This window comes from Perissodus microlepis, chromosome 12 (assembly GCF_051167445.1).
Source record: "Perissodus microlepis isolate ML-2025 ecotype Zambia chromosome 12, ASM5116744v1, whole genome shotgun sequence".
NCBI lineage: Eukaryota > Metazoa > Chordata > Actinopteri > Cichliformes > Cichlidae > Perissodus > Perissodus microlepis.
Genome location: NC_140472.1, coordinates 23358416 through 23385677, shown reverse-complemented (window position 1 = coordinate 23385677; position 27262 = coordinate 23358416). Strand labels below are relative to the sequence as shown.

The 27262-nt window shown below is 38.1% G+C and overlaps 2 protein-coding genes across 2 annotated transcripts in view; one reads left to right on the top strand and one right to left on the bottom strand.

Annotated features, from left to right (window-relative positions):
* ipo11 (importin 11) overlaps positions 1-6768 on the bottom strand; it is a 119577-nt gene extending 112809 nt beyond the window's left edge. Inside the window, exons 1-2 of the mRNA XM_084947468.1 lie at positions 6644-6768; positions 1195-1344 (exon numbers count right to left, since the gene is read on the bottom strand). Of these exons, the coding sequence (XP_084803594.1) occupies positions 1195-1332 (138 nt within the window). The 5' untranslated portion in view covers positions 1333-1344; positions 6644-6768. The remainder of the gene's footprint in view (positions 1-1194; positions 1345-6643) is intronic.
* A 3940-nt stretch (positions 6769-10708) lies between these two features.
* On the top strand, positions 10709-26192 carry hsd17b3 (hydroxysteroid (17-beta) dehydrogenase 3). The gene is made up of 11 exons (XM_084946909.1): positions 10709-10932; positions 21612-21658; positions 21881-21956; positions 22068-22175; positions 23002-23069; positions 23583-23627; positions 24364-24398; positions 24534-24615; positions 24701-24766; positions 24901-25050; positions 25144-26192. Exons 1-11 carry the CDS (start codon positions 10782-10784, stop codon positions 25249-25251), a joined length of 936 nt encoding a protein of 311 aa, XP_084803035.1. The 5' UTR covers positions 10709-10781; the 3' UTR covers positions 25252-26192.
* The last annotated feature ends 1070 nt before the right edge of the window (positions 26193-27262 follow it).

The window sequence follows — 27262 nt, the reverse complement described above, 5'->3', positions numbered from 1 at the left end:
AAAACAGAAACTCTTGTAGAGGACATAAAGTCAGAGATAGAAAAGACAAGGAGCAGGTGCATCTAGTACAGGTAGAGCTGCTGCAAAAACCCACAGAGCCCAGCAGCCAGCGCAACAAATTCTGGATCCTTTGCTTTTAGTTAGCAGTTAGCATTAGCAGCACATCCTGCGTCTGATGTGAAAGGACTTTTATGCTGCGCACTGTGACTCACAGCCAAATGTCCCGGGTCAGCCCTGACACAAGTTAAACTAATCCTAAAGTAATAATGGTATTTCTAACCACTGATATACCACAACTTTACCCTTTGAACAGCTACTGAAAGTTAGGGGACCTAGCTGCTACCCTTCAAGGACCTGCAGTTCAAAAAAGCGCCCCTCCGACAGCCAAACCCATCTGTTCTCTGATTGGATTGTTACATTTGTGATTGACATGACATTGACATTGACCAATCAGATGAAAGGAAGAAAAATAGGGTCAAAATTCGTACTTGTAACTTGCAGGGTTTTTTTTGGCTAAGTCCACACACAAATCTTTTTTACACATACAAATCTTTTTTACGCACACACAAAATTTTTTTACACATACAAATCTTTTTTACGCACACACAAATTTTTTTTACGCACACACAAATTTTTTTTTTTTTTTTACACATACAAATCTTTTTTTACGCACACACAAATTTTTTTTACACATACAAATCTTTTTTACACACACACAAATTTTTTTTTACACATACAAATCCTGATTTACAAGTACAAAACCGATTTACAAGTACAAAATATTTATGACCACATTTTGAGCCCATACACAAGGGCTTTGTGGTGAAAAGACACCAAGTGGTAGGTGCCGGTCAGGGCATTGTTTACCAGCTTTGTCACCACACATGCTTTTGCATATTGACAGTTGATGTGGTTAAAAAAGAAAAAAAAACTTGTTAGTTACTTTTGTGTGAAGGTGACTGAACAGACTGTTAAAACAGAAAATATCTTACTCCTCAGTGTCCTGTTCTAATGCCGAGAGAAATATTTCCATCCATCTGAAAACAAAGAAGCCCTAAAATGATACGTTTCAGCAGATAAATTAAACCCGGTGGCATCTAACTTTCAGCAAAATACCCTATTAAGATCTTTATTTATTAGTTTTAGTGGTTTTGATGTAGACTTTATTTCTCTTCTTTGATATCATCCACTCACCAGAAGGACTGAGTAGAAGCCTGGCTGGGTCTCCCACTGCCGGAGCTGCTCCTCTGCAGGCTTGAGCACAGCTGTGTCCTGACTGGTAGCTTGGGTTAAGGCCTGCAGCACCACTGAACTGGCACTGTCCATATCCATAGCTGGATATATCTGAAGGAAAACATAAGAGGGGAGGGAGAGAAGGAGAGACAGACAGAAAGCAGAATTTATTTTTTCTGTCCGTGAAAAGTTCTGGTTGAGCTGAGAGTAAAACCTTTCAAAATAGTTTCAGTGTAGCTAAAGCTGATGCAGTCAAATTACATCTACAAAAAAAAAATGTCAGTACAAGGAATTTCTGTTGCTTTGTCTGTGGCTGCATCTTTTTCCATCTTATTTTTATTATAGATCAAGCAGTGCTGAAATCACTGTCAAACTGACTGAGAAAGAAACAAACCCTTCCGAATAAAGAGAAGCGCACCTAATAGAAACACTGACAGTCATCTCAGCTGTACAAAGAGCTGTTCTGTCCCAGATAGAATTCAAGCACCCCAGCTTCACACGTCCAAAGGTGTTTTTCAGTCTCAAAGGAAGTACCCGAGTCACTTTCACAGTCTGAATAATGAACTGTTGCCTAACCAGGCCTACACTGATAACATGAATCCTTCATTATGAGCTCAACCTTTCAACGAAGGGATTAACAGATTTTGTTTCCCTTTTTTTAAACACTCTCCTCAGTACAAAACAAAATGAGCCATTTACAATATGAATAAAAAAAATACATTTATTAGTGTTATTCCAAATACATTACATTAAAAATGTTTTTAAAAAATCCTTTTAACAAACCAGTCATATTAAATTGGCACAGAATTCATTTTAAGTGCCATCCGTGAAATCATTAGTAGTATGGTGGCTGACTTTCCATGACTAGGTTAGAAAAACAGCATAGGGAACAACAAGACTGCCATCTACAGTCCAAAAGTAAATATCCTGCACCACAAAACACCGTGTGCTTCTGTAACTACATGTGCATTAAGAATGCATTAGGAGCATTGCGGCCGGTGTAATTTTCACATTACAAAGTACAATTATTTTAGTGCACAGTCCATGCATTATACATTATCCATTATTAATTTCGATTATAGTAAGACTAGTACCAGTCAATTCTTAAAGACATTAATGAAGGTCGACTTTGTGAGCAGAGTTATCTTGATTTAAGATAAACATTCACCTACAAATTCATAAGCGTTTCCTCACAGATAAACTTTACCTTGGTGGGCCACCCAGACATAAGAGTTACCAAGTATACTTTAAGTAATTCGAGCTTATTCCCCCCCTTATTTGTCTGAGTAAATGATGCTATCTGCGATCAGTGTCCAGGTTGTTATTGTGGCAATGTGGTTCTCTGCTTTCTCTGAGAGTGGAAGCAGAACTGCTGCGAACTGGAGGGTCACTCCAACTGGAAACTGCAGAAAGTGACTACTGATTCAAGTGCCGCTACAGTGAGTTTACTGAGCCTGCAGACCAGAATAAGGACTGTCACCAGCTGCAGTCTAAGACGGTGGAATTCGAAGTTCATCTGCAGGATGAAAGGCTCATTCTGCAGAGCCAACTGATTATAATATTCACTTATTTTTCACAAAGCACTTGACAAATAAGATTTTCTCCTTTTATTTACAGGGAGGGGTACTTCTATAGAATACACTTTCATTTCCAACTCACATTCCACTCTTGTGACTGTTGACAACGCTTTCCTGACCATCTCCATGCAAACTGAATCAGAAATGGCAAAAAAGGATTTCACTCCAAATAATCCAATAATTTAGTCCAATAATTTAAAATCCTTTGTTTTGACATCTGTAACTTATGTCATATTTTTATTTCTATTTTCTTTCCTTAAGTATGGCGTCTTGACAGTCACCCTTCTATTAATACTATTTGCTAATTTTTGTATGTTTGTTACACTTAAATGTTTAGATCATCAAACAAATTTAAATATTAGACACAAAATGCAGTTTCTAAATGAAGGTGTTTATTATTACGGGGAGAAAAAAAAATCCAAACTTACATGGCTCTGTGTGAAAAACTGACTGCCCCCTAAACCTAATAATGGCTGGGCCACCCTTACCACCAGCAACAAGTGCAATGAGTCTTTTACAGAGAGGAATTGTGGCTCATCTCAACCCCATTGTAGGGTTTTCAAGCATGAACTGCCTTTTTGAGGTCATGCCACAGCATCTCAATCAGATTCAGGTCAGGATTTTCACTAGGCCACTCCAAAGTCTTTATTTTGTTTTTCTTAAGCCATTCAGAGGTGGACTTGGTGGCTTGTCTTGGATCCTGCTGCAGAACTCAAGGGCGCTTCAAGTTGAGGTCACAAACGGATGGCCGGATATTCTACTTAAGGATGTTTTGGTGGACAGCAGAATTCAGCAAGTCTTCCGGGTCCCGAGGCAACAAAACAGCCCCAGACCACTACACTACCAGCACCATATTTTACTGTTGGTGCAATTTTCCTTTTCTGAAAAGCTGTGTTTCTTTTATGCCCGATGTAATGGGACACACACCTTCCAAAAAGTTCAACTTTTGTCTCATCAGTCCACAGAGAATTTTCCCAAAAGTCTTTGGGATCATCAAGATGTTTCTGGCAAAACTGAGATGAGTCTTTATGTTCCTTTTGCTCAGCAATGGAGTTTGTCTTAGAATTCTGCCATGCAAGCCATTTTTGCCAGGTCACTTTCTTATTGTTGAATCATGAACTCTGACCTTGACTGAGACATGTGAAGCCTGCGGTTCTTTAATGTTGTTCTGGGTACTTTGTGAGCTCCTGGATGAGACGTCGATGTGCTCTTGGAGTAATTGTGGTAGGCCGGTCACTCCTGGGAAGCTTCACCACTGTTCCAAGTTTTCTCCATTTGTGTATAATGGCTCTCACTTTGGTTCAGGACAGATTCTATTTCAGTGATTTCTTGATTCAGCAGGTCTGCCAGTAATAATGCCAGAGTGTGTTTAGTAAAACTGAACTCAGCTTTCCAAAAAATGTGGTCAATCAAAGTTAATTCATGATTTAACAAGAGGGGCAATTACTTTTACCAGGTAGATTTTGATAACTTGCCTCCCTTAATCAGTGAAATCATCTTTTAAAAACTGGATTTTGTATTCATTGGGGTTATCTTCGTCTAATACAAAAAAAAAAAAAAAATTTGATGATCTGAAACATGTAAGTGTGTCAAATATGCAAACCACAGGGGAATCAGGAAGAGGGTAAACATTTTTTCACACCACTGTATGTAGACATAACACTGCTTTATCCCTTTAATTTGGTGCCTTTTTCGACATGAATGCTTCATAGGTCATAGTAAGTCGTTCAACAAAAATACACTCCTCTGAAAATGGTCATGACAGACAGACCTGTAGCAATACTGGAGAACTATCACTCAAGGCCATGAAGAAAAAAAACAACACTATAAGTCCGACTCATTGGAAGCAACAGAAATGAAGGTTGGTTCAAGAGTTTTAGACAGTACTGTATGTTTACTGCAGAAACTAAAGTTAAATTGTGATTAGTCAGTAAAATAAAATAAAAAAATATGATACAAAAAAAGAAAAATGTGTTTTTGGTTTAATCTTCTCTTGTTTAAAGTTTAGTAGAGCTTAAATCCAGTCTAAAAGCTTAAAAAAAAAAAAAAAAAAAAAAAACAGGGTGCAGCAACAGAAACTCAGCTGGTACCAAAATGACAATGAGTGTTATGTGGAGCATTCAAGCACTGAAATGCTTGCAAAGCAGAGGGAAAAAATTAGAAACTTGGATAAAATCCAGTTTTCGAAATGTTGTATAGAAGGGCGGATTTGGCAGAGAGCCTAGTCTTGGCTCCAGCAGTAGCAGCTAATAACCTTACACTCAACCCCCTGAGAAAAGCACAGGAGGACAGGCTCTGTCTTTTTTTACCACTGTAAGATTCACAACCTTAAACTTGTTCATCCACAACATCCATAATCCAAATCTGCATAACAGTATTTAACCACTACAGGAAAACCTTTAGCCAAAAGGTAAGGATTTAAACATGGGCTGTTTAATTTCTTGGAATCTGGAAACAGAGAGAGAGAGAGAATTGCTATTCACGCTCCTTGGTGAGTGTAATGAGACAAACCTGGGGCAAGTCTGACTGCAGGAGCAAGACCAATGTGTCAACCTCAAATTACTATTTAGTACCTCAAAGGGTAGCTACTTCAATAATCTCCAACAAAGCACAAAAGAGGGAAAGAAAGCTGTTCCCGCTGAAGATAGAAGAAACAAACTTGTTTTGCCACTTAAGACAGAAACAGGCCACTGAGTACAACCAAGCTACAAAGGAAGATATACCAGCACCTAATGATGTGTGACTCAAACAAATCACTCCAATTACCACTGTTGTAGCCCTCACTAGTTCACATGATGAGCAAAAGATGGACGTAAAATTGCACGGTGGAAAAGCTGGGCGTTTCGCATTCTGTTAAAAAGCTCAACACAGGAGAGATCATCCCACGCAGAAAATATTTTATAGTTTTATTATCTGACGATGCTGTGCAGTTTCTGAAGCGTTACAAGGTTAAGATACTTTATTTACTGTTAAGCTAAAGTGTTATTTTATACTTTAAATCATATGCTGTGTCACTGGATTTAAAGCTGTTGGCACCTTCTTTCAGTAATCACTCTTGACAACAGCTAATTGGAAAAGGATAGAAAATACCCCTTAATTTACATACATTAAATGCTACTACCTGAATATCGTGAAATAATTTGGGGGTTATATCACCCACGCGTAAATTGCCAACACATGAGGCTAATCCAGCGGTAGGCAGCTAAATATTGTTTTGCACTTGCCGTAGCTTCTGTCGCTAACACTAGCTTGCTGTCAAATGTTGGCTCGGTTGACAAGAAAGCTAGGGTGGCAACTGCAGGGGCTATCGGTACATTTACTGATTTACCTCTAACTAAAGCTACGGTAACACACGCCTGGACATTTTACACTATATATAGCTATATGTGTCTACAGGCCTTTAGTCAAAGCAAGGATTTGTTATGATTGCACAAACGCAGTCGCTAGCATGTCTACGCAGTGGGTTAGTTTGTTTCTGAAGCACAGAAGGAACCAAAACAAGCTCAGTGGCGTGGGGTAATAGTGGGGCAGAAATTCTAAACTAATGTGATTCACATTTTCCTTTTACTACTGCTGTAGGATTCGCAAATATAGTCCAACTTGCTGTAGTCTTGCCCCAGTGCGCATCATCTATAATCAAAATACCGCTCACTCACTAAAGAACCGGGTGGGCAGAGTTCATAATCGTGCATATACCCCAAAACACCAAAGCTAACTTGAGGCTGGCTAGCTAGCAAGCTTGAACTTATTCTATCCAAACCAACGTCCGTCAGTAGTATTTGTCCTGGCAACCAATTAAATATTTCTTCAAAGACATATGAAGCTGGACTCACCTAAAAGAAAAGCAGTAGAAAACAGAATCTGTGCTTGTAACAGTGGCTGCTAAAGCGCTGCCAGTGGTAATGTAACGAGAGGTGGAAACACACGCTTGTAGGAATGGCGCGGGGAGAACAGCGGGCGCGTGTTGATGACGTAGGATCAGCGGCAGGCTGCTTCATCATGAGTAAAGAGAGCCAATCGCTGTGTAGTATACTGACACCAAAAAATCTGGCTGCTGAATTTTTGTATTTTGTTTGTTTTTGTAGGAAGTATTTTAAAGTTAATTCCGTCCTGAACTGGAAACCAGTGAAGTCACTTCAGTACTGGGGGAATATGTTCAAATTTCAATGTGCCTGTAAGGACTCTGGCCACTGTATTCTGAACAAGCTGAAGTAACCCTACTGATGATTTGGCCAAACAGATCATTACAGTAGTCTAGCCTGCTTGATATGAATGCATAGACCAATTTTTCAAAGTCAGTCTCAGAAATATATTTTCTAACTTTTCATACACTTGTTAAGTGGTAGAAAGCTGTTCTGGCGACCTTATTTGTATAATTATCCAAACTGAGATCACGTTCCAAAATAATGCCAAGGTTCCTGACTTGCTCACTGTGTTCAGAGAGAAGAAGATAAACATGGACAAAATTCTGTTTCTGACATTTTTGGTGCAATCACAAATATTTCTGTCTTGTCTCTGTTCAGTTCTGAAAAGTTTCTATACATCCATCAGTTAATGTTATCAGTGCAGCTTATTAAACTGTGAACAGTAGTTAGATGATTAAAGAAAATAAAAAGCACAACTGTGTATCATCTGCATAAGAATAGTAGGACATATTATTATTCTTTTTGATAGTGCCAAGCACATACTAAAGGACATTTTAATATCTTGTTTAATATTTGTCTATTTAAACTTGCATAGAGACCATGCATTATTCAGATATACAGTTTCATGATTACTTAATTTCCTGATTTACTTTAATTATCTTTTTTTTCCAGTTCAGTACATTAGTTCTAGTACGTTTCCAGGGTGGGCTTTCTCATTTCAGTTCAGTTTTTGTTTGTTTGTTTGTTTGTTTGTTTGTAAGTCCCAAAAAGTTGATTCTGTTCATCTGGACATAGCGTTTTCAGTGGGAAAAACATTCCATCACTCATCCAAGTGACGTCTTCAGTCTTAGCGATTTCCCTACCAGGATGATTGAGCATGCATCAAGACGTTTGTTTGTAAGTTTCTTTTTTATATATAATTTTACAATATGGTCAGTTTTCAGGGGTGATGCAAACACAGCACTTTGTGAAGGTAATTGGCTTTGTAATATAAAATTCAATAAATAGATCAGTGTGTCCTCTAATTTTAAGTGTCAGCAGATTTGACTAAAACTAAAGACACAGGTCTATATATTTCTTTTATTTTTGTGAGCAATATTGTTTTGTCTGTTTTTTTTATTTTGTTTAAATATCTATTTGTTTACATCTACTGTTTGTTAAGGCTTAATTAATTATTATAATCATGATACCTTCTGTACTGTTTGTCGTTCATTATGATTCCCCCATTATGATTCCTCTAGCTGTTTTCTCAGAAAAGGCCGGCTGTCCTATAAGACTTGTGTTTATGTGATGCTGTTTCATTAAATAGCATCGCTAATTTCTTCACAATTTGGCCTCAGTCAGAAAAACAAGGAAAAACTTCATTTTGTATTTGCTGAAAAACTCTAAAGGGCTACGACTCATCATTTTCTCGGTGGAACAACGCACTTTTGGGTTGAGTTGTGCCAAAACTTGATTTCCAGCATTTTGCCAAAAAGTGATTGCCTGTATTTAAACTGCTATAAATAACTTTTTGGCCTATAATATGTGAAACATATGTCAATTGTGTCCAGTCCATCATGAATGATATCAAGTCATCTTGAGCCACAAACGACATTCCTGTCACAAGGTGAAAGCCGCAATCACTTTTTGGCAAAGCGACTTTTATATATCCTTTATTTATCCTGTTAAAAGGTCTCACTTACATTAAAAAATGTCTTTTAAGAGTAATCTGGCCAAGAGAATAGCAGAAATTGCAACAAATATAACAATAGGTCTATAAGGATATTTTAAGTGGCCATAAAGGGTTGGATTGGTTATAAAGTAGGTACAATAACACAAAGTCATCACTTGAAAAACTGTTAATTTTGAAATTTTATATATAACCCCATTTGTAAATCATGCTCATAAAGTCTATTTCCCAATATAAGTAAAGACATTAACGTAAAAAATTGAAAAAAAAAATTTGAAAGACAATCACTTTTTTGCCTGAAGGGCCACTGTGCACCGTCCGAACAAGCAGTGACAGCAGTCCATTGGTTCATTTTCATGACTGACACTGGATTGCCCAATCAAATCTCGTAACGTGACCAGCCCTTCCCATAGCTATGCTGTGCGCTCACGGATCAAATGGCGAGAAGGTGGAGCTGGAAAGCTGAGAGAAAATAGTAAAAACAAAAATAGATGCAATAAAATGTGCCAAACTAACAGACATGTTAGCTGTTGGGGCTGCTGCACCGTGAACAGTAGTACCAGCAACAAGTAGTAACCAGGCCTCACAGTCAGAGGAGTGTGCTGCTGCTAGCACCAGCTGAGGGAAACACACACACACACACACACACACACACACACACACACACACACACACACACACACACACACACACCAAAAAAAATCCAAGTCCAGCCAGTCCTGTTGACATCTCTGATCCCTAAATGTGGCTTGTATTCAAGGAATTCTCTAATCTTGCACATGGCATGTGGTCATTCACTGGAGGGAAAGGCATAACCCAGAGTACACAGAATAGTTTATCTTCTCACATAATCTCGAACTGCTTGATTTAGATTTTCTTACCACTAGGTGGCAGAGATATTTCAAAGCAGATGTACAGGCACGCAGCCTTTAGGTTATCAGGTCAGAATCTTGACCAATGTATAAATGAAAACTGCTTATTTTAAAAACCTGGACCACATTTCTGTCAGTCTATTATCGGTGACACCAGAGATAAACAAATCATGCAATCACGCATTTATGTTGGCTCCCAAGAGAGTATTCATTCCTCTCTGTGGTTTACCACACAATAAGTATTATGCATTCACTGAATTCTGATCACATCAAATAAATATAGTTTACCACATAAAGCAACCTACTCAGTCCAAGACACCAACTGACTAAATGTGCCCTATTTCAGTATTTCTCAAAATCAAAGTAACTTGATATTTGTGTGGAAAATGCTGGTCAAATAGCCTTTAATGTGTTCTGGGGAATAAGCAGACATATTACAGGCATATCACTTAAGTATCTGAGAAAGTACAAGTACTGTGAGAAACTAGTTCGCCTTTTTGCACATAGCCCATTGTCAGGTGACGTGCAGAACATGTTTTTCCACACAGTTATCTAACTGTAAATCATAGTGACACTAATCCCTATCAGTCTTCGTTTGAATTTCGGTGGCATTTTGCCATTTCACTGAAGGCTGTGTATTAACTGGGATAACCTACAATTATGGTACACATGTCAAGAAAAAAGCTTTCTAGACATTATAACGACAAGAAAGATGATCACTTTTGACAAACAATGGATTTGTTGATACAAATAGAATAGAAGAGAAATATCCTTTATTGTCCCTTGTTGGGAAATTCACGTGTTCCAGCAGCAAAGTGAAAGGCAGACAGAACTTGCAGATTCAAGTAAAGAATATCAAATAAAAAATGAGAAATGACAATTTTACAAATACTTGATCAGACATTGCAGCGCTAAAGGTGAGTGAGACTTTTTTTAAATGAAAATGAAGTCATAAAGCAGCTGCTCAGAACATGATCAGATTTAATTACACATTTAGCACTCTTCCATACCTACCAGCCTAAGTTTGTGTGTGTGTGTGTGTGTGTGTGTGTGTGTGTGTGTGTGTGTGTGTGTGTGTGTGTGTGTGTGTGTGTGTGTGTGTGTGTGTGTGTGTGTGTGTGTGTGAGACTGTCTGACTGTCTGTGCGTATATTGAGATGTTCTTTAAATGGGAGGGCCCTGTTCCTCATTCCCTCTTTGTGTCAGTCTTTCTCACTGAACAAAAACATTTCTCTCACAGACTCACAGACACTTGACTCCTGAGCCTTCTGTACCAGAGAAGCATGGATTTCATGGAACTCTTTTTCATTTCTCTTGGTACTGGAGTTGTGGTGTACTATGGAGTGAGGCTACTGCTTTTCAGCAGGATGCTTTTTCCAAAACTGTGGTTTCCACTGCCAAAAACTTTCTTCACCTCAATGGGAGAGTGGGCAGGTGAGCAGCATGTTTATGCATGTCCACATGTATGCGTTTGTGCTGTGCGTGTCTGTGCCATGTGTAATGAATACCATACATTCTTCAGTAGGTCATGCTATGATAAATAAATCCTGGAACTTCAGTAGGTTTAGTAGTATCAAGCCAACATAGGTATCACGTTTTGTGATACAACACTACATTTATGTGTATACTAAATGACTACATTATTAGAATTAATTAATAAGCCAAAGTGTACATGGCAGAATCTGCAAGTGCCATGAACACTAAGCAGTGAAAGTGATTTAGTTGATCAACTTGTGTGTAAAAGTGCATTTAGTAGGTCACAATAGAGTGAGTCCCCTGCCCAAACTTGTTTTAACATTTCATCGTTACACAAGATTGTGCTTGTGTGCTGATATACCCAAAGGAGGCAAGTCCCGACACTTAAAATACTTATTTTTTTATATACTTGCAGAGCAGCTGATATATGTACAGAAAACACAATTCAAATTCAATATCAAAATGTATGAAACATCAAGCATAAACTGCATGTTTTTCACATAACATCCATTCTGAGATGAGCAAAATGATCTGCGTCATCATAGTTGACATTGGAAAAAAGCTGCATAACGACAAATCATACCTGTGTGACTAGTTTAACAGGAAGAACTTGGTATAGTACAGAAATATTCCTCTACCTTACCACACTACAGCCTACTCTTCCAAAAAAATGTAAAGAAAATATAACAACTAAATTTATTTTATACACGCATTTTATACATGCAGTGATAAGCTTACTGACAAAATGCACCATATTCCATTAATTTTCAAACTTGTAATAATTTAGATTGGCATGTAGTTGTGTAAAAAGGGCTGTTAAAGTGCAAATTATGATATGCAAATTATATATGCAAACTGTTTCTAATTAAGAATAGAAAAAACATTTTCAGATTTCAAGAACAGACAAGTAAAGCCAAACCTTCGGGTTGAAAACGGAAAATTACTGTTGAAGGTTTGATTTAAACCAATCATGTTTTTCAGTGTTTTCCCAAAACATTTTACCCTGAAGTGTTTTTGTAGTGAGTGGATATACAGGATTAAGAATAATAAGCAGGAAACTTTTACATTCGAAGTGGGTACAACAAATCTAACTTAAACACTCCAAATGAAACTACAGAATAGAGTCAACTTAAAGGCGGCTGAGGAAATGAGCAAATACTGGCTCTCTTGTCAATCTCCTTGTGACATTCCTCTGCAGGTCCAAAAGCAGTTTCATTCACTCAAGAGGTTTGCTTTGGCATCTTCTGAAGGGGTTATTCTCTCACAGTAGTCAAAGAAGCCTAATAAAAACACTGGGCTGATCTTGCTTTTCTTCCCAAAGCCCACTTTCCTTACCACTTTCATTCCATTCCGGCACAGAGGAATAACATCTGAACAGCATGTTCTAGGCTGCATAAATGACACCCCTCTCCAATTATTTCTCCCAATAATTGGAAAGCCCCATTTGTATCCCTCTTCAGACCTTTTAAACATTTTTAGTTTCAAGAAGCCTAAGCGGTGTTGTGCATGTGCATGGATCTATTGATAACAAAGAATAAGTTACTCAAATGGTAATGCCCCATTTTTTAGAAGCTCACAAATAATTAGGACAATTGACTATTTCACTATCAGGTGAGGCATTTTCTTTTTTTATTTCATAATAATTAGGCAGATAAGAGATGTGGGCTTTTCAAATATAAGTGCTGTACTTGTATTTGGTAGCTGTCCACCAATAAGATGTCAGTGCAAGTGAAGGAGGGAATCACTAGGCTGAACAACCAAAACAAGCTTGCCAGAGAGACACTAAAAATGCAGGAGTAACCTAGCCATCAGTTGTGAAGGCACTGGGCAGCTCAGCAGCACCCAAACACAACATCTAACCAAGGTAAGAACACTTTTAAGGTGGTAGGTGAATCATCATCAAGAGGTACAATCAAGAGATGCTTTCATGAATGTAATTACAGAGGGTTTACACCAAGATGCAAATCACTGGTCATACTCAGAAACATCTAGCAGAGCCTGCAAACCAGATAGATGAAACTCAACTTAACTTGTACCAGAACGATAGCAAGGGAAACTGCTCGTGATTTGAAGCATACCACCTTATCTGACAAAGATGGTAGGGGCATTATTACGACATGTGTGTGTATGGTTCTAATTGTGAGTGAATCACTATTGTTTACTGATAATGTGACTGATAAATGTAGAAGGATGAATTATTTAGTGTGCAGGGCTATACGCTCTGCTCAGATTCAGCCATGTGCTGCATAACCTATCAGGCAGTGCAAATAGATAATGACCCAAAGCATGTTGCAAAAGCAACCCAAGAGTTTCTCAAGCCAAAGTAATGGGATACTCTTCAATAGACAAATAATTCATTTGATATTAGTCAAATAGAGCATGTTTTTTAGTTACTGAAAATAAAATCTGAAGGTAGAGAGAAAAGCAAACCGAATGTAGTTGCAGTTAAGGCCTGAGCAAAGCATTAACATCTGGTGATGTCCACAAGATTTCAATATAACTTAAAATGATCTTAGTTTGTCCAGCTTTCTGAGTTTCTAAACACAGGGAACTATGCACAATGACGTAATTCCTAAAAGTTTTGTTAAACCACTTGAATTAAAGATGAAATTCTGCCCTTAAATCACATTTATGTTATTTGATTTAAAATCCGCTGCGCTGGTGGACAGAGGCAACATTGCAAACACTGTGTCTAAACATTGTGTCATCCTTCAGTATTTATTTACTCAAATGGTAAATGGTAAATGGCCTGTATTTGTATAGCGCTTTACACATCCAGTCACCCACCCATTCACACACACATTCACACACTGGTGATGGCAAGCTACTCAACTCTGACAATAGAGTACAATGAACTCGCTGTGACATATTAAAGTGAAGTAACTGTGGCGAGCTTTGTGAGACCACACAGTTTTTGTATAAAGTGGACAAACATGGCACTTAGAAACACTATTAACAATGGGGACAAATAGACTTTCTATTTCCTTGTTGCCCTTGTTGAGTGCATAGGCTCAACATTAATTTAATATTGGAAAATGTCTTAAGTTGGCTTACAGTTTTACTATCCTGCTGGCTTTTAAATGACAGTCTTTCTTGCTGCATCACTCTCACACAACAGCACATTTGTCTTTGAAGAGAAGCCTCCACAGGCTGCTGCAGTTCACAGAGCTCATTTGCATAAAGGAAAATGTCACAGTCATGTCTGGTTTCAAATTATTTTGGGCATGTTGATTTTATTCAGTTTGTCACAGAGGAATCCAATTTTGTTTTATAACCAAATGTTATATAACTACATAATGCTGTGTTTCTTCACTCTCAGAAAAATAATGGTTCTTAAATGGTTCTTTTTAAAGACTCTATGGTTCTTCAAAGAACATTACCAGCTAAGGACCCTTTTAATTTATGAAAATGTTGTTTCATATTTTTCATTAAATATCACAAATAGATTTTAAATATATTGTAGTGGGCTAGGGGAAAGGGCCGCTGGCTAGAGGACAACTTAGAACACGTATATCTGATATTAACGTGTTCTAAGTTGTATTGTTGTAATGGCAGTTACAGTTATCAGGTGTTGATTTGCCATTTTTGTGTTAGTGTGTAAAATTACAGCTGCTGTGTTTTCTGTGTTTGGTGTGGCCAGCGGAGCACCGTGAGTTAGACTGCTGTGTCCGTTTACCACCTCTCACTGCTGTGGTGTATGACGGAGCGATCCTAATTAAACGCTGTGCTCGCTGTAGTTTAGCATTACAGCTAATGCAGGAATAGCAAGTTGAATACAGAAGTCTTTGTCTCCTACTTGTCTGAGCTTGCCACAATATTGTTTTGTTTAAGTTATTTGAAGGAAAGGACACAGAAGAGTGATTTTCCTGTGAATGGCTCAGGTTTGAGTAACAGTGGAAATCATGAATCACAGATGCTGCAATCTGCAAAAAGGTGGACTATAATTAAATTGTGAAGGGACAAGAAGTTGTTCTTGGGTTAGGCATCTTTAATAATCTATTGAAGTAATACACTAAAGGACCAGGGGTGAAGCTCTAGTGTAGCTGTCTGTCATTTTTGTTGCAGTACATGTCATTTAGAAGCTTTCTCTTGAAATATTATGGTGCTGACCAGCAAAGGGTAGCTGAGATGTTATTCTTTCCTCATGACTTCCAGCCCTTCCAGTGCTGCAGTGTCAATAGAGGCGTTTAATCCTCTCATTGTGTTATGGGCGTGCAAAAGGACATCCTTTGAGCTGAACATTTCTGCACAGGAAGGCCAATAAATGTCCAGCTCCAAGTTGGCTCATTTAGAAGAAACATGCTCATTCTAAATGTGCGACTGTTTTTATGGTCTGAAAACCAAAGTATTTCCCCAAGCGAAAATTGTTTTTATGGATGAAATACTACAAAGAATTTCTCAGAATCAACTGAACCCGTTCAGTTCATGTTGATAGTACAGATATAGACATACATCAACACATCAAGAAAACAAGTGATCTGCTCTGCTAGTTTGCCCAAAAATATTAAAATTCATGTGGATTAACAAGATTCAGACAACTGTAGTAAGTCAGCTTATGAACGTAAATGACAACTTTGCACAAATATTACAAATACTATAACCTCAGCGGAACAATTTCCCTACAGTGCAGCTTACTTGCAGCAGCTGTCTGGTAAGTCCTTTGCTGTTGCGTCAGTAAAAAGATCTGGTGTAGATACTCTGCCAAATCAAGCATGGGGAGCTACTTGCTATGGCGACCCCTTGTGAATGAGCTGAAAAAAACCTTCCCTCATCCATCCATCCATCCGAGATGGCTTTGTTTTTCTTTTAATTTTAAGAAGCATCAGTGCAGTATAGTTTTGTGGAGGTCCTGCATAAAAATATGCAGAAATTATTTATTGCATCTTGTAATGTCTTGATGCATCCAGGTAAGGAAATTCCAAAAAGTTGATTCTGTTCATCTGGACGTAACGTTTTCAGTGTGATTTCTTCAGTATCAGCTGACTGCAAATTTTTCCACCCTTATAAACAGTACATTTGCGTAATGACTAAAACTGTCATGGTCCTGGGTCATTTTGACCCAGCGCCGCCCTTTTTCTTTTTTTTTTTCGGTTTTAAGTTCATTTGTTACTCTAAGGAGTTAGTCTATGGGTCCTTAGTTGTTCAGTTTGGATTTCCCCTCGTGTCTTTACCCCCTTTGTCCCCCTCTGTGTACTGGAGTTCTGGTGCCTTGTTTTCCCCTCCTTGTGTTCTATTCCATGTTTCCCCAGGCCGTCATGTCTGTGCTCTCCCTCGTGCTCCTCAGTGTTCTCTCTTCCCCCCAGTCTGCGTCTCTGTGTATTTCCTGTTTTATTGTGAAGGTCCGTGTCTTATGTCAGTGTGTTCAGCTCACGTTTCCCCTGTCTCATCAGGTCAATTAGGTTCAGCCCTCCTGTTTGCCATTCTGCATTTTCCTCTGTGTGTATTTATAGTGTGTGCTCATCGCTGGTTCGTCTGTTTTACCTCCACGTGTCATCCCGTGTTCCACCACGTATGTTTTCTTCTGAGTTATGGTTTCATATTTGTTTAGGTTTGTTCTTAGTTTCCGTCCATCCCATCTCTGTTCTGTCTGTATTATCACCTCATGTAAATAAAGCCCACTCATTGCATCGTCAGTGCCTGCGATTGGGTCCTTTTCCCTTCAACCCCACACAACTCCCGCTGCAGCAGTGACATAAACTAGCACTACTGGTGAACAATGGCCTGTGCAGTCAGTTTCTTGATCATTAATATGCAAATTTTTACAACCAATGATCAACAACTACTGATCAAAGACCACTGATCAATGGTCATGAGTGCCATTCACAGAGCATTGTGAGATGGGGAAAGATGTACCCTTAGGCCCCCTCCTCAATTCAGAAGGTGTGAATAGACTGTGGAGTCCTGGCCTGACAAGTTAGCTCTTCTGTGGTACATAGGACCATTGATCAATCATTGCTGATCAATGGTCATTACAATTTGCATCTTAATGATCAAGAAACTGATCTCACAGCCCATTTTTCGCCAGTAGTGCTAGTTTAAGCCATTACGCAAATGTGCTGTTTATAAGGTTGGAAAAATTTGCAGGCAGTTGAGACCAAAGAAATCACACTGAAAATACCACGTCCAGATGAAGAGAATCAGCTTTTTGGGTACATCTTGTAATGTTTCTTCTTTAAAAATCATGATACAGGACAATCTGTGTTTCACATAGTTTATGTTTTCATAGGGATTATTCAAATGGTTCCTGTCCATTGGCAAGTATTTTAAATAAATGCTCTCCTTTCACCTCCACTGTATTTTGGTGGATGCAAAAATTGTAAAAAACAAAAAAACAAAAACAAAAACATACATAGTGTATTTCAGGTTTGTTGCAATTGAATTAAAAAATATTTGAGTAATCAAGGAATATTGAAACACCAGATTTGAGGTTAGTCTAGATAAAGTTTGTGTAAACTTAAATAACAGTAACTCAGTTTCTGCAGACAAAATAAAAGGACATTGACTAAGGCAGCCTATTTTTGCCACTCTACCAAGGGAACAATATAACACTATTTTTATTCTTTTGTGTTATAGCATTATAAAATCTTGTTACTATGTGAAAAGTTAATTGTTCTAATTTGCAGCTATAGTAAGAAAGAGAGCGCATGTTTCTAATATAGTGGCTTTTCTTCAATGACTCACCATTAAATCCAGAATCGAATTTAAATTTGTATGTACTCCTCACATACAAGGTCTTGAATAATCAGGCCCCATCTTATCTTAATGACCTTATAGTACCATATCACCCCCATTACAGCATTTTGCTCTATGACTGCGGGCTTGCGTGTTGTTCCTAAAGTATTCAAAAGTAGAATGGGAGACAGAGCCTTCAGCTTTCAAGTCCGTCTTCTGTGGAACCAGCTTCGAGTTTGAATTTAGGGGACAGACAGCCTCTGTACTTTTAAGATTAGGCTTAAGACGTTCCTTTTTTGATAAAGCATATAGTTAGGACTGGATCAGGTGACCCTGAATCCTCTGTTAGTTATGCTGCAATAGATCTAGGCTGCTGGGGGATTCCCATGATGCATTGTTTCTTCTTCAGTCACATTTTTAAATTCACTATGTGTTTATACACCCCTCTGTATTAATTATTAGTTATTATTATTCTCTGACTCTCTTCAACAGCATGTCTTTGTCCTGTCTTTGGCTGCCCCTCCCTTAGCCTGGTTCTGTTGGAGGTTTCTTCCTGTTAAAAGGGAGTTTTTCCTTCCCACTGTCGCCAAAATGCCTGCTCGTAAGGGATCATATGATTTCGTATGAATATTGGGGTTTTCTCTGTTTTCTTTACAATATAAAGTGCCTTTATATTGTTGAGATTTGGCGCTATATAAATAATATTGCCTCCTGGGTGAGGTGTTCCGGGCATGTCCCATCGGGGGCAGGCCCTGGAGCAGACACAGGACACGCTGGAGAGATTACAGTGGCTTGCAAAAGTATTCGGCCCCCTTGAACTTTCCCACATGTTGTCACATTACAGCCACAAACATGAATCAATTTTATTGGAATTCCATGTGAAAGACCAATACAAAGTGGTGTACACGTGAGAAGTGGAATGAAACTCATACATGATTCCAAACATTTTTTACAAATAAATAACTGCAAAGTGGGGTGTGTGTAATTATTCAGCCCCCTTTGGTCTGAGTGCAGTCAGTTGCCCATAGACATTGCCTGATGAGTGCTAATGACTAAATAGAGTGCACCTGTGTGTAATCTAATGTCAGTACAAATACAGCTGCTCTGTGATGGCCTCAGAAGTTGTCTAAGAGAATATTGGGAGCAACAACACCATGAAGTCCAAAGAACACACCAGACAGGTCAGGGATAAAGTTATTGAGAAATTTAAAGCAGGCTTAGGCTACAAAAAGATTTCCCAAGTCTTAAACATCCCACAGAGCACTGTTCAAGCGATCATTCAGAAATGGAAGGAGTATGGCACAACTGTAAACCTACCAAGACAAGGCCGTCCACCTAAACCCACAGGCCGAACAAGGAGAGCGCTGATCAGAAATGCAGCCAAGAGGCCCATGGTGACTCTGGATGAGCTGCAGAGATCTATAGCACAGGTGGGGGAATTTGTCTGTCAAATGTGGTGGTGGCAGCATCATGCTCTGGGGGTGCTTCTCTTCAGCAGGGACAGGGAAGCTGGTCAGAGTTGATGGGAAGATGAATGGAGCCAAATACAGGGCAATCTTGGAAGAAAACCTCTTGGAGTCTGCAAAAGACTTGAGACTGGGGCGGAGGTTCACCTTCCAGCAGGACAACGACCCTAAACATAAAGCCAGGGCAACAATGCAATGGTTTAAAACAAAACATATCCATGTGTTAGAATGGCCCAGTCAAAGTCCAGATCTAAATCCAATCGAGAATCTGTGACAAGATCTGAAAACTGCTGTTCACAAACGCTGTCCATCTAATCTGACTGAGCTGGAGCTGTTTTGCAAAGAAGAATGGGCAAGAATTTCAGTCTCTAGATGTGCAAAGCTGGTAGAGACATACCCTAAAAGACTGGCAGCTGTAATTGCAGCAAAAGGTGGTTCTACAAAGTATTGACTCAGGGGGCTGAATAATTACGCACACCCCACTTTTCAGTTATTTATGTGTAAAAAAAATGTTTGGAATCATGTATGATTTTCGTTCCACTTCTCACGTGTACACCACTTTGTATTGGTCTTTCACGTGGAATTCCAATAAGATTGATTCATGTTTGTGGCTGTAATGTGACAAAATGTGGAAAAGTTCAAGGGGGCCGAATACTTTTGCAAGCCACTGTATATCTCTCGGGCTGGCATGGGAACACCTTGGTGTTTTCCGGATAAGCTGGAGGAGGTAGCCGGGGAGAGCGATTGCTGGGCTTCTCTGGTTAGGCTGCTACCCGCAACCCAGCCCCAGATAAGCAGAAGATGGATGGATGAATAGTAGAATTTTTATGATCAAGCAGAAAACGGTGGGCTTAAAAAAAAAAAAAAAAAAAAAAAAAAAAAAAAAAAAACAATAAAAGAAAACTGACTGAATACCTGTTAGGACCATTTGCCTGAGCATTTATAGTTTTCTTTCCAGATAATCACTAAATGGATTTTGTGCTTGTGTGTGCTTAGTTGATGTTCTTTTATAAAGCGGATGTGTTTACTAATATTAGAGTAATAATCCTTATTTATCTTCTCCTGGGGCATAGTGCAGATGATCACAGTTTTAGTGCCTCTCCCTTTAAGACCGCACTCTTTTCGAGTTTTTTGTTTGTTTTGTACTGATTGCTCCATGCAAACATTGAGAATCACACACAACTCACTTTGAACTTACCATAAGTGGGCTGGTACAAAGAAACTCCCATTTCTGTCAGTCGAAGGAAGTTTAACAACAGAAATTTGTATTATAGATGAATATAAAAAAAAAGTGGAGTTTTTCTGTCATCTAATTGTTTATTTAATACTTAATTATTTGGTGCAGGATGAATAGACATGGGGGACGTCTTAATCAACAGGAAACATTATAAAACTTATTTGAAAAAACTAAAATTTCCAATGCTATCCAGTGGGCCAGATTGCAGTTTTTGCTGGGCCAATTCTGGTCCTCAGGCCTTGTGTTTGACACTCCTGGCTTAGAGCATTTAGAGCAGTCTGAAACTTGAGCTTTTGGTTCACTGCGGTAACTTTTACTTATGTTGACTATATTATTTAAAACTTTGATCATGTTTAACATGAGCACCGTATATTAAAATCAAAACGTCCACTTCTCATCACATAACCTCACCACACATGCTCAGTTTGGTTATTTTCACTGTTTCATTGTCTTGAATGTAGTTCTTAAGTTGATATAATTAGGTTGTTTGTTTGTTTTTTATAGTTGAGTGTGTATATCTACATGGGAAAGCCCTATTTGAACATACTGCTGCCTGTTTGTGTATACTGTGGTTTTCACTAAAGAAGAAATATAAATGACAAAACTTGTAGCGGATTGCATTTCATAAAACTGAGGCTCAATGTGAGGTTTCTTTGTCATTTGATACTTTCCTAATTAAGTAGTAAAAGAGCAGAAATAAAGTGTGAATTCAATTTATTTGTTCAGCTGAACAAATTAAAACGGATGCTTAATTTCAGTTCCTGTTTCAGTAGTTAATAGGCAGTGTCACATTACTCATTTCCCCCCCTGTGCTAACAACACTTCAAACCATGGGATCTTTTTAATGTTTTAATGGCTTTACACAATTTTCTCAGTGCTGTAAAACCTAATTGGATATGAATTCTCATTTAGGCCTGAAAACGGTGATGAAAACAGCCTGTGATCTTTGTAATAAGGGTCAGGAGGAAATGGGAGAGCAGTGAACACTCAGAAACAAGCTGTTCCCATCAGTTCTTTATCACACCAGGGGAACATGCTGTTTTAGCACAGTTTGTACGAACAGAATGGAGTGAGGATTAAACTAATGTAAACAAATAAGAAAACAATCCTGGGATTTGGCTGAAAGCAGAGGAAAATGGGTAAGGCAGTGCATTACTGTACTGTTCTGTGCAGTACAGTGCCTCTAGTGGTCAGAATGGAAACTGCAGGAGATTTGATGAGGGATTCATTTGTAATTTTCAGTCTCTCCATCCTCCTTTCAGTGGTGACTGGTTCTTCAGAAGGAATAGGAAGAGCATATGCATTTGCAGTAAGTGACTGTTTAAATAACTCTGCTTGTGTTCTCATAAAACAAAACTAATACACATACTGTACATAATATCTTTTATATTTTAGCAAATACTTATATGTATAATAATTTGAAATGAGCACACCATAGTTAAACTACTGTTCCTTTGAGGCACACTTGCTACTTTTTGCTGTGTAACTGTGTTTTCATATGTACTTTTCCACTATCGCTATTGCATCTCAGCTAGCTCAGCGGGGAATGAACATTGTAGTCATGAGCAGAACCAAAGCAAAACTGGATCAAGTGGCTAAAGAGATAGGTATCTATGTGCATGTTTTATTTTCTTTGCTTCCTAAAATGTATGATATCTGCTAATATGCTGTTGATCCAGGCAAACGGTGCACAATATTTGTCTTTTCGTTGTTCACAGGAGAAGCCACGGGGCAGAGGGTGAAAGTGATAGCAGCAGATTTTACCAAAGAAAATATCTTTAGTGAAATTGAAGAGCAACTGAAGGACCTCAACATAGGAGTTTTAGGTGAGCTTTTATTTGTGCCTCCATACAAAATCCAGTTCCAAAAAAGATGGCATGCTGCGTAAATAGAAACACAATCCAATGATTTGCAAATCTCATGAGCCCATATTTTATTTACAACAAAACATCTTCATTTTTAAAACACCATTTTAAGAAAAACATTAGCTTTTAAGCACTAAGCTGGGGCAGAGCCATGTTTACTGCAGTGTAGCAGCCCCTCTTCTTTTAAGAACAATTTGTAAATCTGCTGATTTTACAGATTGTGGAATTTTGGGAGATGAATGTTGTTCCATGTTTTGTCCGATATATGATTCTAGCTGCTCAACAGCCCTGGATCTCCTTTGTCATATTTTTTGGTGAAAGTTATGGAAGATCGGCAGGCCTGTTCAGCACCCAGACAATGCAGTTGTAGTTGAATCGAGTTGATCAATATTTTGCTGGAACATGCAAAGATTTCCCCCAAAAAAGACAACCAACCTGTTACCGATCAATCTAATCAGCCGCAAAACATTCCTCCAGCTGTTTCTTTTTAGTATCATTTACTTTTCCAGCCTTTTGCTGCCACCATTCCAACATTTTTGAGACATGTCATTCACAGTGAGCTAATACTATTCATGAAATGGTCATTTTAAACATTCGACATATTTTTTCTATGTTCAACTGTAAATGAAACACAAATTTATAAAATTTGCAAATCAACACAGGCACTTTTTGGAATTGGGTTTGTAAAGTTTGAAAGTGAAGTGTGTCTAGAGACAAAAAAATGGGGAAAAAACCCTAATTATTTAAGAAAATAATATCAGTTATTTTCCCCGCTTTTCTACCCCAGTCAACAATGTAGGAACGCTGCCTTGCTTCATTCCCTACAGATTCCTTGAGTACGATGAGCTGGACAAGGTCAGTAGTACCTCAGCAGCTTATACTTAAAGGTGTTTAGTTTTTTGTGTATATGTACACGCACATTATGTTTATATTTGTTGTTCCTTATTAAAAGCCATTGATGATTAGGCTCTAAAAACATCATCCATGCTCACCTGCTAGCTGTGATTTCTGTATGACTCTCCTTATGGCTTTGGCAGATATAATAGCATCACCTGCATATGTGTGCAAATGTATAATAAACAGATCCAGGACCTTGTGCATGACTCCACAGATGTACAATAAGTAAAAACAAATAAAAAAATACCACTACAACATTATGACTAACTATAGATTGTTTGGATTGACCCCATTTGCATAATTATTACTTTTATTGGTAGTAAGTTTGACAGCAGATAGCATCCTGATGTTGAACCTCAGAGGGTTCAGTTTATAATAACATGTTTTTAGAAGAGCATTTTAGCTCCAAATACATTTCTTTAGATATAAATAAAGAGATTATTTGAGACCCATGTTCATCTATGTTTTCAGACAATTACCAAAGTGATAAACTGCAATGTGAAGACGATGGCCAAGGTAAGATCATAGTTTTATTGTTACTACAAAACAATGAATTTAAGGTCATATTGATTGTTTATTGATGAAGACAGTATATAATCATCAGTATAATCTGAGAGGGTTTGCCAGTAAAGGAAGCGCAGGTAAAGGATTTTGTAGAGCAGGGTTGTCAAAGTCGTTTTACCCTGAGTGGCACATACAGCCCACTATGATCTTAAGTGGGCCAGATCAATGAACTTCCTCTTTCTGTCATTGGAAAGAAGTTTAAAACAGATTCCTGAGATATGGAAGTATGATTTCAGCAGTATGTCTCAGTTTTCTACATAAAAACGACATAAAGTAATAAATTAAATTACAGACAAAGTTTTGGTAGCTTCACCCAGACTGTCCTGTAATTATAAAGCACAAAGTTTTTGTTAATTTGCAAAAAATGTTCTTTGTTTATTATCTTTTTTTACTGTGCACCCAAACATTTTTTTATAGTTAATAGTGAATGAACGGGGACTTTTCTATTATTTACATACTTTTGTATAGAGTTAAAATATAGTTAAAACTCCACATTTTATGCCATCCTTTACATTTTCTAAAGCTGTCCAGTGGTCGGATTGGAGTCTTTGCCGGCCCAGTTCTGGTCCCTGGGCATTTTGTTTGACACCCCTGTTTTTTAAGGATTATTTGTATTGTTCTAAAACAAGTTAATGCTTTTCATTGCTTCATATGACTCAAGTCTGAACTTATTTTCTTTTGTTTCCAGATGTGCAAAATTATTCTCCCAGGCATGGCAAACAGGTTTCCTACCCATGTTTTCTTCATTAGATGTAATGTGTAAAGTGATGGATTATAACATGCTAATTAATACTGAGTTTGTGCTCATAAGTGTTGTTTAATTATTTATATCTGTTTGTATATTTATTGTATTTATAGAGGGAAAGGGATGATATTGAATGTTTCTTCTGGAATTGCTTCTATCCCATTTCCCCTGTACACCCTGTATGCTGCATCAAAGGCAAGTTTCACATCAGCGGCACACTTTTAAGTCTCTCTGCCCAGGCGACGTATGATCCTTCACATTTTAATTTGCGTTCTTATAGGTGTTTGTGGAAAGATTTTCTCAAGGTCTACAAGCTGAATACAAAGATAAGGGGATTATTATCCAGGTATTTTGATCCTCACTCAGACATCATCTCAAGTTTTATGAAAGGAAAGCAATTATTTTCTTTAAATTAACTTTAAAGTCTTTTATTTCTTGTCCTCTTGTCCTAAATCTTTCCCTCTCATGCACTGTTTTCAGTCAGTGGCTCCATTTGGGGTATCCACTCGAATGGCTGGGTTCCAAAAAGCTAACATGATAACTTTTTCACCAGAAGACTTTGTAAAATATTCACTGCAGTACGTCAGCGCTGGAGACAAAACAAATGGAAGCATCTGTCATACAGTTCTGGTAAGACTTAGAGTCACAAACATAATGCCAAAAACTGCCACCAAGAGACTGACCTGCAGTATTGTTTGAATGTGTGTGTGCATGTGTGTACAGGGCTGGTTGCTGCAGACTATTCCACTTAAGATTCTCTATGCAGAACCTATGATGCAAGGCTTACAAGACTACGCCAAGCAAAACCGAATGCAGGCTGGATTGGTCTAAATCAAAATCAACGCCAGAAATAAACATGAAGAAGTTTGTATGAAATATTTCTAGCCATAAATAAATGTATTATGTATTTTTATGCAGCATTATCATGTAACTAATGGATGTTTTGTGAAAGTATCATTATTTACTGTGTTTATTGTGTGCATATTGTGTATATTGTATGCGGTGACAGCGTTTTAGTAATTTTGCCTCTGTACAACACCACAGTGGGTTTTAAATCACTTAGACTTAGACGCACCTACCACCTTGAGAGTGTTCTCGACCTGGGTTGATGTTGAAAAGGTTTCTTTCTTCCTTTTTTTTGTTTAACCATCAAAATGATTCTGCCATCGCCTACTTTTGTAATCTTTGTGTGGTCTTTCAGGCATTTTGGTGTTCTTGAGCCGGTCAGTGTTTGGTCACTCCTGAAGTTTTTGCTATCTCTCGGATGATTTTGTTTGTTTTTTTTCAGTCTATGGCCTCCCTTACTTGTACTGACATCTTTGAAATTCCAGTGAACAGTTACTAAATCCACATTCAACACTCAGAATCCGCTTCAGAATAACACTGGAACAGGCCTCGCCTGCCCAATTAATTTTTACAGTTGACTGACAAAACTGGTTGTGTACTAAAAAAAAAAAAGTTATAACATCTACACAGTTAATGCATTGCCTTTGTCAAACAGCCCCTGAATTAAAGGTGAAAGTCTGCACTTCCATCACATCTTAATTGTTTGATTTAAAATCCACTGTCATGGTGTATAGAGGCAAAATTGTCTCACTGTCCAAATACTTATGGAACTAACTGTATTAATATGAATGCAGTAGTACTGTCTGAACTGTTTCCATGTAAAACACACGTCTATAAATTACATTCTTAATTTAATCTCCACGTCTTCATCTTATAGTGACTGATGCATGTTGTTTGTTCACTCAAATAAATGAAATATCACCATTGTTGGTTTTAAACAATATTGTTACTGAACAAATTATGCTTTTCAAGTTTACTTGAGTAATTAGTGTTATTTCATGTAATACTGTGCACTCAAAAACAAGCTTTTCAATTTGCTTTAAAAAAAAAAAACTCAGGTCAAGTTATTCCACCCAACTGCAAAGTAACTGTTAACTTGCCAAAGCACTGCTTTTTGTTGTAATCAGACTATTACTCAAGTAAACTCAAGCTGTTTGTTAGGAGTTAACATAGGTGTGTGGAACCACTTAACATAACCTTTTTAAGTAAATCCCCAAAACTTATTTATGAGTGTTCCTGTCAATAGAAAAATGATGTCGTGTTTCTCCTTCTTTGCACCTTCAGTTTTACGGTTCAGATATAAATCTCTTACTCCACACAGTTAATAATTCTGATGCAATTCAAGGTTAAAATTTACATAACTTTCTCATACGTGACTAAGCACTGATAGCAGTGACAAATGTGTGCGTGTGCATGTGTGTGTGTCTACATATCTTGTAGAGATATGAGTAATAATAATAATAATGACACCTTATCTGCTAAACGGAAGGACCTGTCTTGTTCCATTAATTCACCCCCACACATCCGTACGCACGCACACACGCATGCACACACACACACACACTTTTAACTGTCATTAGCATCCTCTATTCTCCTCTGAGATCAAGAAAACATTTGCTCGCGTGATGGGAAGACGCGATCATCTGGGGATCAGACTCTTTTCTAATCCACAGCAGGAGTTCAGGACAGAGACTTATCAGCTTCTACCTGCATCCTCAGAAATTAGTTTAACAGTGTGCTGCAGACAGCATGATATACAGTGTTTAAAGAATACAAAACCTTCCCTCATCTGTGTATGTATATATGCTGACACGCACAGCTGTTTTAATTAGCATGTGCTTCAGTGATGTCTGACCTAAAAGGGTCACTAATCACACGGAGACAGGGGTGTTTAGACAACCGTGATGAATGATCCTCCCCATGAGCGATAGTGTGGGGAATAAGAAAAAAGGAGTGAGAAGGGGGAGGAAGGTCAGAGTGACCCTGAGCTTAGATA

Bases quoted from the DNA above. Each gene is read 5' to 3' on its own strand.
- hsd17b3 (XM_084946909.1), top strand. From the start codon at position 10,782: ATGGATTTCATGGAACTCTTTTTCATTTCTCTTGGTACTGGAGTTGTG. The intron at 23,070-23,582 runs GTCAGTAGTACC...CTATGTTTTCAG, and splicing joins AGTACGATGAGCTGGACAAG to ACAATTACCAAAGTGATAAA. The intron at 23,628-24,363 runs GTAAGATCATAG...TTTTGTTTCCAG, and splicing joins ATGTGAAGACGATGGCCAAG to ATGTGCAAAATTATTCTCCC.